At 49.7% G+C, this 18,910-nt stretch overlaps 1 protein-coding gene across 3 annotated transcripts in view; it reads left to right on the top strand.

Moving 5' to 3' along the window:
- The window catches only part of PRAG1 (PEAK1 related, kinase-activating pseudokinase 1), a 50,896-nt gene extending 35,725 nt beyond the window's left edge, over positions 1–15,171 (top strand). For all 3 annotated transcript variants that reach the window (XM_029935368.1, XM_029935353.1, XM_029935358.1), the window contains exons 5-6: positions 6,128–6,885; positions 13,899–15,171. In XM_029935368.1, coding sequence (XP_029791228.1) covers positions 6,128–6,885; positions 13,899–15,023 — 1,883 coding nt within the window. In that variant the 3' untranslated portion in view covers positions 15,024–15,171. The remainder of the gene's footprint in view (positions 1–6,127; positions 6,886–13,898) is intronic.
- The last annotated feature ends 3,739 nt before the right edge of the window (positions 15,172–18,910 follow it).

The following is an 18,910-nucleotide window of genomic DNA, read 5'->3' as shown; positions in this document are numbered from 1 at the left end:
TGGAAGACAACCCCAAATGATTGTGTTCTCACAGGAGACCGTGAGGCAGGGTTCGGGAGCCACGCTTGGGCTGTTGGCACGGAATGTTCTCCATGAGCCTGTTTTCCAAACTGAGACAGTGCTGCACTTTTGCATGTAAATCTCATTCACATCTTGAGTGTTGTCGGGATGAGTAAGTGTCCCGAAGAGACTCCTCACGAATGCCGCATTGTCCTTCCGCTTGTGAAATGTTCAGAATATGCCTCCATTTTCAGGCCATGTTTACCTTCTTGAGAAAGGATCCCTTCAGGGATCCTTCTGAACGAATACGTTGCTGCCTTTCTTTTTGTTTAAAAAAAAAAAAAAAACCATTTAGAGTTGAGCCTTTCTGATTGTGATCAAACAAGAGTTTGCACAGTTCTTCACTGGAGGAAAAAGCTCCATTCGAGGCTAGAACATCCCTCCACCCCATGCGTCCTGCACTGAGAAGAGGGAGTTTGGCAGAAACCCGAAAGATGCCATTTCCTGGGGGCCAGCGGCAAGGTACCCACGTAGGCGGCTTCCTTCGAACAAGGCCGTGGGCTGTAGGAGAGGTGTTCCCCATGCCTTGCATTTAGTAGGTCCTCCCGAAATAATGGCTGACGGAGTGGATAAATCTATACAGCCATCTCCAGCCATATAATCTATATCCTCGTTAAAAAAAAATTCATAGAACACTCCGCATTTTTCAAACAAAAGAAAATTCAATTTGCTTTACCTTGCCTGAAGTGGGAGAATAGCCAGACGCAAACGCTAAGAACTTGGAGCTTGGCTGGGGACTCCCCTCACCGTGACTCTGCCCTTGGCCTCCACATTTGCTCTGGCCAGCTGCTGTCAGAAGGCAGAGCCGTGCACTAAGGGAGCCCAACAGGCTCATTCACATGGCTCCAAACTGGACTGACCACTTCCTCCACAAGCTTACCTCTCATTTTGGCCATGGAGAACAATGAAAGTGCCTATTAAAAGTCAGCAAGAAGAGAGGACTCTATAATAAGGAAAACGTCACAGTGCTGCATTTGAACTTCTGGCCTGCATTTCTGCCTGGGCTTTCAGCTGTTTATCCCAACCACCAAAATCCTGATTTCTTCTCTGCTTTCTAAATATAACGGCACAAAACTAGTATATTTTCTCCTTGGTCATTTTAAGATCCCACCCAGCGCACCATAGGCGATGTGGAATTTCTCCACCAGAAACACTTTCTCTTCTCTGAAACACACTGAAGAGAGGCAGAGGTGTTCTGCTCTCTGGCTTTATGTACAGAATTGGCAATTCTGGAGCTCTCTGGCTCAATTAGCACGAAAAGTCATTTACAAACCTACCGATGATGTAACCACGATGGAGGCAAACTTGCCACCCCTTTTTACACTCTTAATTGTAAGCCAGAATCTGGGAACAGGGTGATTTAACGCCAGCAGCAAACCAGGATATATTTGAATTCTTCTCACTGCTGTTGAATCTAAGTCCTGAGAGTATGGGCTGTTGGTCAAAGTTTTTTAGCATTTTCTTTAGGCACATTTTTCTGAGCCAGGGGTTTGCCTGTGGATTTTGCAACTATTTTAGGTGTCAAGGCATATTTGTTCCCTCTTCTTTCTCGCTCTTCTAAATGCAGAGTGGCGGCTGCTACAAATAGAGTTGACCCTAGGAAAAACACAGGGGTTGGGTCACCAACCCCCTCCGCACAGTCAACAATCCACGGCTCTACTAACTACTATTAGATGCATAAGTACTTATAGCCTACTGTTGACCAGAAGCCTGATAACAGGCTGATTTTGTACGCTGTACGTATTATATACTGCATTCGTACAAGGTAAGCTAGAGAAAAGAAAATCATAAGGAAGGGAAAATATATTTACAGGACTGTATCAAACAAACAAAACAAAACACAAAAACCACCTACCAGCAGACCCAGGCATTCTGAGCCCATGTTCAAGGGTCAACTGTAGTGAGAATCTAGCAGCTGTGTTCCCCCTAGCCATGTTTGGGAGGAGGCGCCCCACATAAAAGTAAAGAAAATGGCAGAATCAGCCTGCGGCTTTAGGGGTGCCCTCTGGTCCCAGAGAAAGTAGGTACTGCTTGTGTCATGGTGGAGAAATCACAGTTTCATTGGCAAGGACCACATGTTGACATCTCTTTCAGAGTAGCCCTAAGAATATTATAGCTGAGCTGTTCCGTGGTCCTGAGGCGCCCAGAGGCTATCAGAGTGAAGTATGGTCTTTTCACCAGCTGTGGTTCCAAATCAGGAGAAATAAGTTAAGAAGGACGCCTCAGGTCAGAAGGAGGTGTGCCTGTTACAGAACTAGGCTTTTTTTTGTGTGTGTTTGTTTTTTTTTTTACTTCAGAATCTCAATATGTGAACGTAGTACCAATTATATGGGTAAAGTGCACATTTGAGGTGAGCCTCACTTCCCTGGATGAGGTTTGGGTAACTATAGTCTTTCCTTGGGGGGGACGGAAGGGGGGGACAGCCCAGGCTTTGTGCTATGATTGTCGGGTGACCAACACACAGCAGCTCAGAAATAAAAAGGAACCACGCTCCACCTAATACCCAGAACTCCTTGCCAGACATACCTATAGATCTGGTCGAAGCCGCTGACTAACACAGTTCCCCACAGGAAAGCAAGAGAACGCTGATTGGATAAAGGAGAAAATCACTTCCTTCCAACTGCCTGAACACACAAGTTTTTTTGGTGTGAAAGCAGAATCTCCTGATTCCCTTTGGTAATCTGGGGAATAAGAAGTGTTACAGATTTGTTTTTTGTTTTTGTTTTTAAAATTTTTTTTAATGTTTTATTTATTTTTGATACAGAGAGACAGAGCATGAGAGGGGGAGGGGCAGAGAGAGGGAGCACAGAGTTGGAAGCAGGCCCCAGGCCCTGAGCTTATCAGCACAGAGCCTGACATGGGGCTCGAACCCACAAACGTGAGATCATGACCTGAGCCGAAGTCGGAGGCTTAACCAACTGAGCCACCCAGGCGCCCCTGTTTTTGTTTTTTAAATATTCTTGCTACTCTTACAGTTTGGAAAGTTGACCAGGGGCAGCTGAGGGAGGCAAAGCGAGAGAAGCAGGAGAGCCATCTGCCCAGAGACATTTTATTTGGGGGCAGCTTTGAGACAGAATGCATCTTGGAAGAGGTTGCCGAAATTATAGACTATTCATGCTGGAAGGGGCCTTCACTGGGGTACGATCTGGTCAGTTTTTAAATGAGGTAACTCAGCCCGGTGGGGGCAAACAGCTAGTTAGGGGTTCATGCCGCTGTCCACCCACAGGTCACAGGTAGAGGCAGGAAAGGACATGTTGGAGGCATCATGGAGAGCCATACGGGGAAGGCAAGGAAGGCAAACCAAGAAGAGTGGGGAAGTAAGCACCAGGCTTAAAGAGGTGACTAGCCAAGAAACTGACTTGTCAGAAACTACTGGGGACCAGAAGGAGTCCTCTCTGTGGGCAGGCTGTCCCTGTCGCTGGAGGCACTGATTAAAGCATTGACCAGAATGGCGCCTGGGTGGCTCAGTCAGCTGAGCGTCCAACTCTTGGTTTCAGCTCAGGTCATGATCTCACAGTTTAGGAGTTCGAGCCCTGCATGGGGCTCTGTGCTGACATCAAGGTGCCTTCTTGGGATTCTCTTTTTCTCTCTCTCTCTCTGCCCATCCCCTGTGTGTGCTCTCTCACACACACAATAAATAAGTAAATAAACTTAAAAAGAGAAGCATTGATCAGAGACTCTGTCACACTCGCCTGCTTCCCCTCTTCCCGCATCTTCTGCATGTTGATAACAAATGGAGAATCAGTTTGATGGTAGCAGGCTTCTGCCATACAGAATGCAGAAGGGTTGGGAAATAGACCTGTTTCTACTCAGTCACCCTCTTGCTCGTTGCCTGGGTACTTGGTGGCCGAGCTTAGTATCCTTCAAGAGCCTCATATATAAGGGATCTTGCTTCTCCATTTTCCAGCCCAGCAGCTAGTGAGTGGTGTTCCCCAGACGCTCGCAGCCTCTGCTAGAGGGAGGATGGAGAGGAAGTGACTGTGCAGCGCTAGTTTTCGTCTGCCTCCACTGCTGCCTGCACCCTTGGGAGCAGAAAAGCCTCCTGGGGAGAGTGGGGTGGGGAACCCATGGACTCCAGGGTTCCAGAACCTGCTGCGATCAGGGTCGCCCGTCCTCTGGCTGGCTGGCCCTTGCCGGTCCCCATGAGGGGACAATCCACGGGCGTGTAAAGTTGCTTGGCCTGACTGTACCACTGCTGCTTGGTTTATAATCAACCTGGCCTGGAAGGATCTAAATCCCTCATTCAGCCTTGCTGGCAGCAACTCGGGGGTGAGGTGGGAAGAAGAAAATAACTGCAATCTTGGTAAACCCCTGGGAAGCGAGAGTGCTTGCCTCCTGCAGATGTGGGAGTGTGAGAAGCATTGTGCTTTCTCCCGGGTCCTGTGAGAGCGAGAGCGGAGCCAGGGAGGTGTGGGCGTGGGGCCCGACGGCCTTGCTGTGCTGCACAGGCTTCTCTCTGCAAGAGCCTATTGCTTCCCAGCTTGCTGTGTGCATCGATTTTGTCGTGCTGTGAACTCTGCGTTTGGGGTCATACTGGACAGGAGTTCCCTGTGCTCACTCACGGACACTGCTCCGGTCAGTGAGGCTGGGGCCTGGATGTCAGTGGGCAAGGTGAGCCCTGATGATGTGGTCATTCACCTTGCTCTCTAGAGGGAGCCCCCTCCCTAGGGGGTATCCCAAGTAAGGGGACCCATGTTGATCTGAGGGGCTTGGTGCCAATGCTTGTTTCTTGGGGGTCCATTCTGTCGGCACTTTGGTTGGAAAAAGCAGAGAGCAACTCCAGGTGGGCATAAAAAATCGTGAAGTATTTAGGAGCAGTACTAGAAGGATCATGGGCATCCAAACAACACTAACAGTTTGCTTCCTTTGGGGCCTTTCTCTCTTTACCTGGGGCCTATGTGCTTGTAATCTTGCATTCTGGTCGTGCTGCTGAGGTGGGGAGAGATACAGAGGGACACTGCACGCCTTGCCCTTAGGATGATAGAGCCCGATGAACTCAGTGAGGGGCGGGGGCCATTAGTGCCTAAGTCCGTGAATGTCAGACCCATATTTCTCTCACATTTTAGCCTTCTGGATACTAGGACACATTTTAGGGCCTGTGAAGACAGCTAATGCTCCTGTTATCTGCCTAAAACCTTTTATCAAAATCGTGGGGACGTCCTTTTTCAGCTGGTTCCTAAGAATGAAAGAAAGGAGTTGTATTTCAGTTTGCCCTTTTCTGTCTTCAGTGGCCGTGCCTTGTTCCCTGCATATTTTTACCCGAACTCTTGTTTCATTGGTTTGAAACCTCCATTTCATACAATGATACAAAGAGCGAGGTCCAGTCATTGCCTGTCACCATCGATGACATTCCTGAACGTCCGCATGCTCTGTGGGAGGGTGGGGGCTAAAGCCACCGTCAGGTTCAGCAGTCACGTGCCCCACTCTGGGAACTGCTGTCTAGGAAAGATTGTTTCTTCATTTATAAAATCACATAACCTGCCCCCTAAGGCAGGAGGGTGTTTGTCAAAACTCATAGAAGTACACACTAAAGGGTGGGGGGTTGCTCTAGGTAAATTAAACCCGACTTTTAAAAAAATCCATTCAAACCACATGCTCAAATTTGTTGTTGCGGTTTACAGGCATTGTTTGCAAAATATTGGAAACAACCTAAGTGTCCATCAAGAGGGGACTGGTTAAATAAATCCTGATACTTGCACATGATGATATGTGACAGGATCACTGTTAAAAAGAATTAGATAGATCTGCACATCTGATGTAAAATATCTCCTTTGTGTAAATGTGTGCATGTGGTTTGTTTGCGTTGTTTGGCACAGCTCCAGCAGGATCCCTGGAAATTGCCAGCAGTGGCTTCCTCCGATCAGAGGCACTGGGCTAAGGGGTGGGGTAGGAGGCAGAGTTCGGTGGCGCCATAGACCTTTTTTGGTCTTCGAATGTGTTCATTGTGCATATGTTGTCTCTTAGAAATAGATAACAAATAAAATAAAATCAATTTCTTTGACCCCAGGCCCCTGGAACTGAGTGGCATAAGCCTCTTAGCCTGCTTGTTGCTGTTTCTCAATTTCAGGCCCTTCGTCTGAGCCAGCGCACTCGCCCACCAGCAGCGGGAAGAAACTCTTCGCTCCTGTTCCCTTCCCATCGGGCTGCCCCGAGGGTGTGGCCCCGAGCGGCCCCCTGCAGCCCCCGCCGCTCCCCCAGAAGAAGTTAGTGAGCCGGGCGGCCTCTTCGCCCGATGGCTTCTTCTGGACTCAAGGCTCCCCCAAGCCAAGAACCGCAAGTCCCAAGCTGAACCTCAGCCACTCGGAAACCAATGTCTGTGCCCACGAAGAGTCCCACTTCAGCTACTCCTCGAGCCCCGGGAGCCGCCATCACCCTATCTTCTCCTCCTCTGAGCCCCTGGAGAAAACTTTCAAAGGCAACGGTCACTGGCTGCCGGCGCCAGGGCTGGCGGGCGGCCAGAGCGGCCGCAGGAGCCCCAGCCTCCAGGGCAAACGGGCCCCGTCGGCCTCGGCCTCCCAGCTGAGCGTGTCCAGCCAGGCCTCCACTGGCAGCACCCAGCTGCACCTCCACAGCCTCCTGGGCAGCATCAGCAGCAAGGAGGGCACCTACGCCAAGCTCGGGGGGCTCTATGCCCAGTCCCTGGTCCGCCTCGCAGCCAAGTGTGAGGACCTCTTCATGGGCGGCCAGAAGAAGGAACTGCACTTCAACGAGAATAACTGGTCGCTCTTCAAACTGACCTGTAACAGGCCCTGTTGTGACTCGGGGGACGCCATCTATTACTGTGCCACCTGCTCCGAGGACCCCGGCAGCACCTATGCGGTGAAAGTAGGTACCGCCCCGCCCCCTGCAGTGAAAGTAGGTACTACCCTGCCCCCTGCTCCTATTCTGCCCAGCAACCAGCTGGTCCTGGCTGTGGCAGGACTGCCGCTGGAGCAAGTCCTTTCACCTGTCCGGGCTTCAGGCACAGGCTTTAAGCTTTCTGTCACCGATGGCACCCTCAGCCCGGCCCAGGACACAGTGCAGTGAGATTTATAGTGTAATAGAAGTGAATGTAAGATGCGTTCTGTGCTTTGGGGAATGAACCTATGTGGTCTAGTTGGATTAGGGCAACAAATTGTCTTTTAGCGCTGCAGGCGGTTCATTCACTTATTCGGCAGATTTTACTGAGTGCTAGGTACTCACTCTATGCCCGGTGCTTTATAAAGATCTGAGTACAGAGAGGTGGACATAAGGTTCCTATGGAGCTTATCATCTAGTCAAGGGGATGGACAATGAACATTAGGCATGATCTTGAACATAAGAGTAATTGCATCGAGTAAGCCTTCACTATGCAACAGGACTCTCGGGTGCATTAACTACATGACCTCACATCCTCACGGGGCAGACGGGGTTTACAGATGGGGCATCTGATGGGCCAGATGATTTAGCTGCACACAGTGGGCTGGCAGCTGCGATGGATTTGAATGCTGTCTTGTCTTGTCTTGTCTGCAGCACCTCTGCTACTATCCTGTCCATTAAGGAAAATGAAGTTCAGGGAAGTTAAGTGACTAGTCCAAGTAACACAGCGCTTTAATTTTTGCCACCAGCTCAGGGCTGTTGCTGCCACCCCCCACCGCTCTCTCAAGGTGCGGCTCTCCGCAAGCTGGTCAAGCCATCTGGACCCATCTGGTCTTTCTGGTCTCCACCACACATTCTGTTCCTTCCATGCGGCCCGTTTTCTCTTCTTCCTTCGGTGTCCCCTGAATACCTGGCGGTCCTGTGGCTCTTCTTTACATGCAAAGTTTTGTGGGTAGTGAGGAGGAGAACGCTGAGCTCTTTTTTTCTGCCATCACCTGTCCCAAGATCTTCTTTTATTTCCAGTCAGAAAACAAATGCAAATACTGAACTAACATGAAATGGCCTGGAGTAGAGGGTGGCTTCCTGCTTACCAGTGGAGTTTTTAAAAATATTATGATAATTAGGGGTACCTGGATGGCTCAGTCAGTTAAGCTTCCGACTTTGGCTCAGGTCATGATCTCATGGTTTGTGAGTTCGAGCCCCTGGAGCCTGCTTCGGATTCTGTGTCTTCCTCCCTCGTTGCCCCTTGCCTGCTCATGCTCTGTCTCTCTCAGTCTGTCAAAAATAAGTAAATGTTAAAATTTCATTTAAAATATTATAATTAGCCAAGGAAAATTGCAGTGACTTTTGAGATTTTTTAAGAACTTGATGATACCATCGTAAGGAATAGATTAGTGTAACCCCAGATTTAGGCCCAGGTTCAGGGGGCCATATGTAATTATTTGCTTCCTTACTATGAAAAAACTGGGGGTGTGGAGGCCAATACGGCTATAAGAATACAATTGATTATCCAGAAATGAAGGTCCCAAAAGTCTAGCAGGGCACCAGATGGAAGAAAATGCAAATATCCTGTCTTGAGTGTCTGTGGATTTCTGGACCTTCACTGTCTCTTTCTGTCTAAACCCCGCACTAGTTTCTCGGTAAGTGATCTTTCTCCGCCACTCCCCAAGCACAGCGGAAAGTGTAAAAGAAACAATCCCAGTGTTCCCCTTCCTGTTAGGATGGTGCTGGATCCCCCCCTCCAGTAGGGGGAAAATGAGCCCAACATGAGCACATGGTTGTCCTGTGGGCCCAGATCCAGGGGTCTAGACCCACCAACCAATGAAAGGATGAAAATGTGAGCTCAATGGCTGAGGGATGGAGGTGTCTACAGGAGGCTCTTTGCTGTTGCCAGCCCCCGGGGAGCCTGAGGAGGTAATCTGTGAGCTACCCTTCACGGCCCTTCCCTGGGGCCAAGGGCATCAGCCACGGCCACCCAGCTCCTGGGGCGGGAACTGGGCTTATTCAGTGTCTCTCCATTTTGAGGAAGGAAGGACCCGGTAGAAGCACTTGCTCCCTCCTGCCTCGGGGTAGAAGGTCACGTGATTCTGCTGAGCACCCTAAGGAGCTAGCGGGCCACTGATAAGAACCTCGGGGCAAAGGGTTCTGTTTTTTTGTATATTTTTTTAAAGTTTATTTATCTTGAGAGAGAAAGTGACAGCAATCCCAAGCAGGCTTTGCACTGTCGGTGCTTGGTGTGGGGCTCAATCTCATGAACCGTGAGATCATGACCTAAGCCGAAACCAAGAGTCAGATGCCTAACTGACTGACCTACCCAAGCGCCCATGGATTTTATATTTTTAAGTGACTATGATGTGCAGCTTGGATCTAGGACCTCCTAGAACAATGCAGAATTAGCCATATTCTCTGAAGAACAATGCAGAAAATCCAGCTTTCCCAGAGGAGGTTAAAAACAAGTGTTGCTCCTCATTTCATTAGAAACGTAAGCCATAAGGAAGTGAGATGATGGGCCCTGGCCCTCTAAGGAAGAGAGTCCCCGGTCCTATCTGACTGCCAGAGACACGGCAGCCCAAGGACCATCTCTGTAACGTATGAAAAGGAAATCTGGAGGAGAGCGTCCGGTGTCCAGAGTCTGGGGAACAACAATATCAATTTGCAAGTGTGCCTGGCCTGGTACCTGTGGCGTGCGGGCTCTGGGAACACCATTTCCCATGTGCAGCTTTTGCACTTCCTTAGCTCTGCAGTCTAGACGGAATACAGTCATCTGGACGGAGCGGTCTCCCCTCCTGCGCCGCCCGCTCCGTCGCTGAGCTCATGTCATCTGTGCCTGGTAAGCCCAAGCCTTGCTCGCAAGTTCCCATTAACCAAAGCAGGCTCGCACCTGCTCCCACTAAATGCCGGGCCCTCAGTTTATGGGCTCAGTGCCCTGCAGCAGCCAGGAGATTGAGGCCAGCTCTTGTAGGCCTGCTGCGTGACTGTGTGGTGGGGGGAAAAATCATCAGCTGTGCGTGAGTTTTAGAAGCTGCTTTATTCCTCGGTCAACTAGGACTCCAGTTCTGTAATTAGGGACTTGTGTTAAGCCAGCTGGGCCTTTATTTAAAGAACGTGACTTAGCCCAGATTTTTAACCACGAAGGAGGCTGTGGCTCCAAAGTTGAAAGTGAGACTTGGCTCAGCGAAACGTTTGAAATTTGAGCTGAACCAAAGGTTTGTGTGGTCTTGCACTAACCCCCAAGCTCAGACCACCTGAAAATGAAATGTAGGGGGTGAGGGTGGAGAAGAAGCCTCCCTGTCTCCCCCTGCCTTCCTCTACCCGCACCCACCATCCAGCCCTGTGAAACGATCACTGGGGCATCCACCCAGACACCCCCACCTTTGCACTGTGCTGACTCTCAGATGTCGGACAGGGGAGAAGTTGGAGGGTCCTGACAGAGGACTAGCTCCCAATTTTAAAATACATCCAGCCCAGCCCCCATTTATTCGGCTCCTTCATTTACATCTCTGTGCAAACTGTCAGTGGTGTTTGCTGGGCCCAGGCCTTTGATGCCCTTGAGAAAAGGGATCCTTGGAAGCACTTGCCAGGCCCTGGACAGCTGCGGCCCCCAGGTTTGTACAATAACCTGCAAGCCAGCTCTGGATTGCCTCAGCACATGGCTACAGCCCGACCTGCAGAGCCGTCACCATAGCAACCTCCTCCAGTGCATGCTCACCATGGGCTGGTCACTGTGCCGAGAGCCACACCTGGGTCCTGTCACTGGCTGCTCACAGCAGCCCTGGGAGGAAGGACCTATCACTGCCCAGACTGTCGAGGAGAAAACAGACTGAGATAAATAAGGTTGATCCTCATTACTTGTGGATTCTGTATTTATGAATTCACTTGCTAAAATTTGTCTGTAACCCCAAATCATAATCTGTGGCCCTTTTGTGGTCCCTGGAAATGCACATGGGAGGGGGAAATCTGAGTCACCGGACATGCGGATTCCCAGCCAAGGTTGGGATAAGGCAAGGCTCTGGCTTCCTGTTTCGGCTCTCACATGTAAACAGGTGTCTCTTCATTGTCTCGTTCTTCACATTCTTGTGCTTTGTGTTGATGATTTCACCGTTGAAAATGACCAAGCTGAGCGCTGAAGTCCTGTCTGTGGTCGTGAGGACAAGGAGGCTGTGATGTGTCTTTGGGAGAGTGTTAGCTGAGCTTCGTCTAGGCATGCATTACAGTGCCGTCCGTGGGAGTTCTGTGTTTATGAATCAACACTGTCTACTAATAAAGCGTCTTTAAACAGAAACACACACAAAGCAAGGTTGTATGTTGGCCAGTTGGTAAAAAAATGTTATGAACAGACGCTTGCAAGAACTTCACCCTGTATTTCCCCCAGGAGCAGCGGCCCAGCATTCACTCATTCCGTGTTTGTGGCTACTTCATACACCCTAACTTCTGCAAATAACAAGAATCGATTGTAACTTGCCAGTGTTTGCCACGTTCGTATTTACGCCAAGGTCTTTTTCACTTCCAAGCCCATACTTTTGACTCCTGGAAACTTCTCCCTTGTACAATCTCAGGCAAATAATTTAACCCCTCGAAGCCTCTGTTTCCTCTTCTGTAGAAGCATCTACCTCACCCTTTCTGTTCAGGTTGTCTGAGATTTAATGAGACACTGTGTGAAAAATGCTGTTTAGTAGGCACAGTGCCCCACACGTGCAAGCGTTCGGTAGGTGTGTGTTGTGGCTGAGAAGCTCTCACGGGACTGGAGTGACCCCGACCTCAGCCGTGCATGGCCCACATAGCCACGGAGGGCACGACAGACAGGTCCACACACAGTGGCTGCGCTCTATGTGCAAGACTACATTTTGAGGGCTGCAGATTCCCTTTCGTTTAATAGTGTTTCAGAAGAGTGCCGTTTAAAAGCCGAATACAGTTGGCTGAGCTACAATCAGGGGTCCGCAACAATGCCTTTTGGATATGTGGTCCTGAATCAGTTTTGTTAGTGTATTAGGAGGCAGTGTCCGGGACGAAATGTGCTTACGTTTTACTTCTGTTTTACTTTTATAATACGGAGATTACTAATGTGCCGCCTCCATTTACCCCTAATTATCGTTTCAAACGTTTCCTCAGAAGCTGGACTCTTTTTCTTTCAGGTTTCATGCTGAGAAGGTTTGTATAGCTGCCGTCTAACTGGAACCGTCACCTGTTAGCAATGTGGTGCTTTGAAAGCGCTGCTGTAATCGCGTGTGGCAGCGCGGCAGCCTGGAGGGTTATTTTGGATTTCTCGCCAGATGATATGTTGTAGGTAGATGCAAGGTGCCTTTCTTTGCCGGATTACACACTGATCCTCACCTTTCTATAACGCATGGCTGAGGATGCACTGTATCCTTTTGAGAGAGGAGACCACAGACCCTCCTCTGTCCCTTTCATTGTAATTACGGGGAATTTGAGGCCTGACAGAGGGCCATTATGTCTGGCTGGACTCTCCAGCTGTGTGGCAGCCAGAGGAGGATTACTGCGGCTCCAGACCCTCCGTGGCTGGTGGCTGGCGCTGCCCTTAGTACAAGATGTTGAAGAGGCAGGAGAGTGATGGCCATGGGGATTCCCCAGAGGAGCTCGAGCTCACCTGCTCATTTACCCCCACGTTCAGTTCAGAGGGTGCCTTGGGCACTTTGGCATCCCTAACCCTGGAGAGCCCTCTGTTTCCTTTCAGCTCCCTGACTCACCTTTGGAGGGAGGTGTGTGACTTCCATCTAGCAGCTCCTATCAAATGGCTGGCTCACCAGGCCGTGCCAGCACCCAGCATTGCACATTTACCTGGATCTGGAAACCAGGGCAGCCTCGAGGAGTGTGGCCACAGCCTAGAAGGGCCTGCTTCTGTCCCTGTCCCCAAGAAGGGAGCGCCCCAGCGGCCAAATGGGTCCGCCGTCAGGTGGCCACCGTGGGGTGCAAGGAGTGCGGGTACGGTTGACCGCCTGTGTAAACTCGTGTCTGGTGTCCTGAGGATTTGTCTGGCACACACTGTGGGCAGACAGATGTCTTCCTACCGATCTCAGGGCGCCACGTTGCTCTGCAGGAAGCCCCCTCCTGCTGGGTCGTGTCATCGTGTTATGTTTAAAGAAATTGCCAAACAGTGTTCCAAAGGGATGGCACCATTTTATACTCCACCAGCAATGTATAAGGATCCCCATTTCTCTACGCCCTCATGGCCACTTGTTACTGTCTGACATTCTTACTATAGCCGTGCTAGTCAACCAGTATCTCACCGTGGCTCTGATTTGCATCTCCCCAGTGACTACTTTTTTTTAATGTTTATTTTTTGAGAGAGAGAAAGCACAATCAGGAGAGGGGCAGAGAGAGTGGAGAGAGAACAGAGGATCTGAGGTGGGCTCTGTGCTGACAGCAGCAAGCCCAACACGAGTCTCGAACTCCCCAACCAGGAGATTATAACCTGAGTGGAAGTCAGTCACTCAATGGACTGAGCCACGCAGGCGCCTCTTCCCAGTAACTACTGTGCTTGTGGCCATTTACATATTTCTTTGGTAAAATTCCTATTAAAATCTTTTGTTCACTTTTGATTGGGTAGTTTCTCATTCTCTCATTGGATTGTGAGAGTTTTTTGTTAAATTTTATTTAAAAATTATTCATCAGACAGGTGTTTTGTAAATATTTTCTCTAGCTTATGACTTGTCTGTTCCTTTTAACGGTATCTCTTGAAGCACTAAAGTTAAGAATTTGAATAAGTACCTACTTTCTTCCCTTATTGACCATGCTTTTGGGTGGCATCTGAGAAATCTTTGCCCAGCCCAAAGTCTCAGAGTCTGTCCTGGGTTTTCTTCTAAAATGTGTATTTGGGGCTCTTCCACCTAAATGTGATCACTGTTGAGGTTCATTTGTGTGTCTGGTGTGAGTAAGGGTTTCACTGTTCCATTTTGCAAGCAGATATGCAAATGCCCCAAGACCATTAGTTGAGCCGCATGGTGGATTCCACTTCTCACATTGACGTTACCTTTCGCCCGCAGATCTGCAAGACCCCGGAGCCCAAAGCAGCCCCTTACTGCAGCCCTTCTGTGCCCGTGCACTTCAACATCCAGCAGGACTGCGGCCACTTTGTCGCCTCGGTGCCCTCCAGCATGCTCACTTCTCCTGACGCCCCCAAGGACCCTCTGCCCGCACCTCCCTCACACCCCCCTGCCCAGGAGCAGGACTGCGTGGTGGTCATCACCCCAGAGGTGCCCCACCAGACCGCTTCTGACTTTGTGCGGGACTCCGCCTCCAGCCACCAGTCCGAACCGGAGGTTTACGAACGGCGCGTGTGCTTCCTGCTCCTGCAGCTCTGCAATGGGCTGGAGCACCTGAAGGAGCACGGGATCATCCACCGGGACCTGTGCCTGGAGAACCTGCTTCTGGTTCACTGCTCCCCCCAGGCCTCCCCCGCCGCCCCCAGCGCCCCGCCCCCTGCCGCCCCATCAGCTTCCTCTGCCTGCACCTCTGCGCCTCTCTCCGCCTCCGCGGCAGCCACCTGCCCGGGAGTGCCTGGCGAGAAGTACCTTCCCAGGCTCATCATCAGTAACTTCCTGAAGGCCAAGCAGAAGCCCGGTGGCACCACCAACCTACAGCAGAAGAAGAGCCAGGCCCGGCTGGCACCCGAGATCGTGTCGGCCTCGCAGTACCGCAAGTTTGATGAGTTCCAGACGGGCATCCTCATTTACGAGCTCCTGCACCAGCCCAACCCGTTCGAGGTGCGCACGCAGCTGCGGGAACAGGACTACCGGCAGGAGGACCTGCCCCCGCTGCCCGCGCTGTCCCTCTACTCGCCCGGCCTGCAGCAGCTGGCGCACCTGCTGCTCGAGGCCGACCCCATCAAGCGCATCCGCATTGGCGAGGCCAAGCGCGTGCTGCAGTGCCTGCTGTGGGGGCCGCGGCGCGAGCTGCTGGAGCAGCCGGGCACGTCGGAGGAGGTGCTGTGCGGCACGCTGCACAACTGGATCGACATGAAGCGGGCCCTGATGATGATGAAGTTTGCCGAGAGGGCGGCCGACCGCGGGCGCGGCGTGGAGCTGGAGGACTGGCTGTGCTGCCAGTACCTGGCGGCGGCCGAGCCCGGAGCGCTCCTCCAGTCCCTGAAGCTCCTGCAGCTGCTGTAAGCACGGCCCCTGGTTCCGCTCCGCAGCCGCCCGCCCAGCCCGCCCCCACGCCCTGCCTGGACTTGGAAACATCTGCCTCCCCCCGGGAAATGGTACACATGACTGTCATACTTGGATGTAATATATATATAAAATACCTAAATAAGAAGGACTGCGGTTGTCATTGCCCACTCCACGCACCCCCGCCCAAGTCCTGGTTTCCTCCTGCAATTACTTAGGCTTCTGGCTCAGCGCCAGGGCCTGGGGATGGTTCTGCAGACGCAGTGAGGCCTAGACTCTGGCTTCACTACCTCACCATGGGATCACTTTACCCTTTTGTCAAATAGCTATTTAAAAAAAAACAAGCAAATATATATTAAATATTTTTTTAGCATTTTTATTTATTATTGAGAGGCAGAGCATGAACATGGCAGACACAGAATCTGAAAGAGGCTCCAGGCACCGAGCTGTCAGCACAGACAGAGCCCAGCGCAGGGCTGGAACTCACAAACCTTAAGATCTGAGCCGAAGTCAGACACTTAAGGATGAGCCACCCAGGGGCCCCTAATATTTTTTGTTTTTAAAGTTTGTTTATTTTGGAAGAGGGAGCATGAGCGGGGAAGGAACAGAGAGAGAGAAAAAGAGAATCTCAAGCAGGCACAGAACCAGATGTGGGGCTTGGATTCCGGAACTGTGAGACCATGACCTGAGCAGAAACCAAGAGTCAGGGGTTTAACAACTAAGCCACCCAGGTGCCCCAGCAAACCTTCATTTAAAAACATTGAGCAATTTTATCCCCAAGTGCCCACATGCATTAATATGTTTGGTAGTTACACTGAAAATAAGCCTCTGGGCAGTAGCTTCAAGACCACTTGAGGTGTCCTTGACTTCACACTGCTGGTGAGATGGAGGAACAGGCCACTGCACCCCGGGTGTGTGGGCACCCCTTAACCTTTCCTGCTTCCCTCCCCACCCAGCAGTGTCTTAGAATCCAGACTCGACTCTGAGCCCAGCAGAGGCTCAGAATTCAGCCCCACTGCTCCAAATCCATTCCTAGTTTGCTAAAGCTGGTTGCCATTTATATCTATCTGAGGCCGGGCAGAAATGGAATCCATCCGAAATGGTTCAGACGAATTAAGGATTTGGAATCCACCCCAAATGGTTCACACCACTTGGAGAGGTGGAGGCAGGGTCAAGAGAAAAAAGGAAGGATGATAAAGCAAAAGCAGGAGCTGAGATGGGCTAACTAGCTATTTATCTTCCTTTTCCCACCTGCCACCCCGAGGCCAACCCCAAGGGGGGCTTGGATGATACTGTCAGCAGGATTGGCCTCCTGGGGCAGGGAATGGGAAAGGATGGATGCCTCACTATGCTAGGGAATGGCAGAGGTGTTCCCGCTCCCAGACCAGCAATCCCCCTGCCCTCCTTGGCTCCTTCCAACTTCCATTTGTACAACTCATTCATTGAACATGTTTACTGACACCTGGTATCTACTGTAGTCAAAATTCATCACCATACCTTTCAAGTGTGCAGAACTAGGAAGCACCAGAACTTTCCTCCTTAATCTAGACACACAAAATGTTACTAATGACTCATTCCAAGGGAGACGGCCTGCAAGACCCTTGCATTTCTACCTAAAGGGTAATTTTCCAACTTGTGAGCTAATTAATTTCTGTAACCTTGTTAATAATTTTGGACCGTTGGAAACCAAATGCAAAGATCTTCATGGATGTCCTAGAAATCTGGGAATGTGGTTAGTGACCAGGATAGGGCACCTCTCAGGTCCCCTTCTGCATATTAACTTCACTTCTTTTGGACTACAGTAGACAGACAGTGCCCGAACTGCACATTTGTCACATCACCTGTTGCTTGAGCACCAAGGAAGGAACTGAATAGACCAGCTTCCAACTCTGCTTGTGCGAGAGAAAGAGTCTTCGAACATGAAAATCATTATTCTTCCCAGGACCTATCTGTTTCAGGGGCAATAGTTTGTCAGTTGTTTTTTCCTGGGAATTTTCCAGGCACACCCTCTGCCCGCATTTGCTGTGTTTTGCTTTCTTGTCCTTTCTCATTTTAAGTAAATAAGCAATGGGGAGGGAGGAAACAGACATTCTGCCAAGGCGATGGACTTGGAAACACGTCTCAAGAGGCACATTTTAAATCTCTGTACTAGTGACACCTTTTGTATACGCTACCCACTTTTGGGAAAAAAAATTGAGATTGTAGAAAATGATTTAAAACCAAAATGAACCCCAAAGTGAAGGTGAGAAGAGATTACAGCAATAAATTCCAATGGAGATGAATGATGGCAAACAGGAACCTTACTTTTCAGCTGTCCACCAACCTGGAAAAAGGAGAAAACAGTGCGTCGCCCAATTCTTTGTGTGTGACTTTAAGGGATGGTTCAGTGGTCATGAGGAGCAAGCCTTTTCCCAGTGCATGGTTCTGAAGGGAATTTGTCAAGGAATTCCTTGTTTAAAGACATTAGATAATGTCCCCAGTAGTGGTGGTGTTCTGTGTGTGTGTGTGTGTTTTAAGACATTTTCCTAGATAGGGCAAGTTCTTATATTCACCACTGGTGAAATCCAATTGCTAACATTCAAACCTATTTTCCTCAAGGTGATTTTACAGGGTACTTGCTACCCATTCATCTCCATAGGTTGTTGGCCGTTTCAATAAATGTTAAGTCACATGACTACCTTTATTAGGTTGGGCAAACAGCTTTAGCCACTCTAAATTCAGGGGCTCAATATAACTAGTTTTTTGTTTGTTTGTTGCCTTGAAATGCGCAGCTTTATCTCACAGAAAGCTCGAGCACTAAATAGATGAAGTCCAGAAACTAAAGTTTGGACTGAGGTTCAGAAACAAGCTGGGCTTTTGCAGGATGCCAGGCTCCTAACATTTGGTTATCCAATACTCCTGGCATCCATGGATTCATCTTCTCCTTTTTGCTTGGCTTTAGACCCAGTTACTGGTATTTAAATCTCCAGACCTTTCTCTCCAGCGCTGAGTCAGGTCGCCCCCGTATACTTTTTGCATTGGTAATCTTGGTTATTAATGGGGCCTTTCCCTTTTTCATGCCAAGATGTGGAACGTTTTCTTCTCCTAAATTCTTTCCTGTAGGCGTTATGAAGCTGTGCATCTAAATTGTCATCTCCTTGGCAGAAGCAAGATATGCACTTCAGGGGATTATTTATTTATCATAACACATGGCTCAGATCTCAAAAGACAGGGCTCTGGGGAGCTGTGGTTACCAGTCTGTGTAACACTTCCTGGTTTTCAAGAGCTTGGGGCTGGAGAAAGCTCTTTTGTGATGTACACATGCACACAAACAATTATAAAGATTTTGAAGAGGGAAGACACATGTCACTTTAATGACTTCTCTGAAATCCCTTCTTTAAATATACACAGCCAATAAATGAGGCAGGCCTTTCCCACTCTGCTGAGTATCTATAAATCTTCGAAGATCTAAGGATAAGCTTATTAATCTCATTAAAAGTAGGAGATTTGTAATGTAAAATCTGCTTGGCATAGTTAATAGAGGGCAATGTGAATGGAATGATTCATTAGAAACCAAAATTTAACCCAACTGACATCATTGCTAAAAATAGAAGACAAGAATAAAATGTCTGGGGCAAGTTCCATGGGGTGAATCTCAACAAAATACCCTTCTCTTTTCCGATGCTAATTAATGCAGAGTTAAGGGGCAGCCAAGGAGACCTTCTCCAGGAGAAAGGGATCCTGGGAGGACTTAGGCCCTGGGAGGTTAGTTGGGAGGTAGCCAGAGGGGCTGCAGGGCCCCAAGAAAAGAGTCTAAATTAACCCAGAAATGGCATCATTTATTTAAGGAGAACTGGGTCTGGGCCAGAATTTCCGTGGTCAGTCTGGAAATTTACTGAGCCCTGGAC

This window comes from Suricata suricatta, chromosome 1 (assembly GCF_006229205.1).
Source record: "Suricata suricatta isolate VVHF042 chromosome 1, meerkat_22Aug2017_6uvM2_HiC, whole genome shotgun sequence".
In the NCBI taxonomy this organism is placed as follows: Eukaryota; Metazoa; Chordata; class Mammalia; order Carnivora; family Herpestidae; genus Suricata; species Suricata suricatta.
Note: the sequence above shows the minus strand (reverse complement) of the source record. Positions and strands in the feature narration are given on the sequence as shown.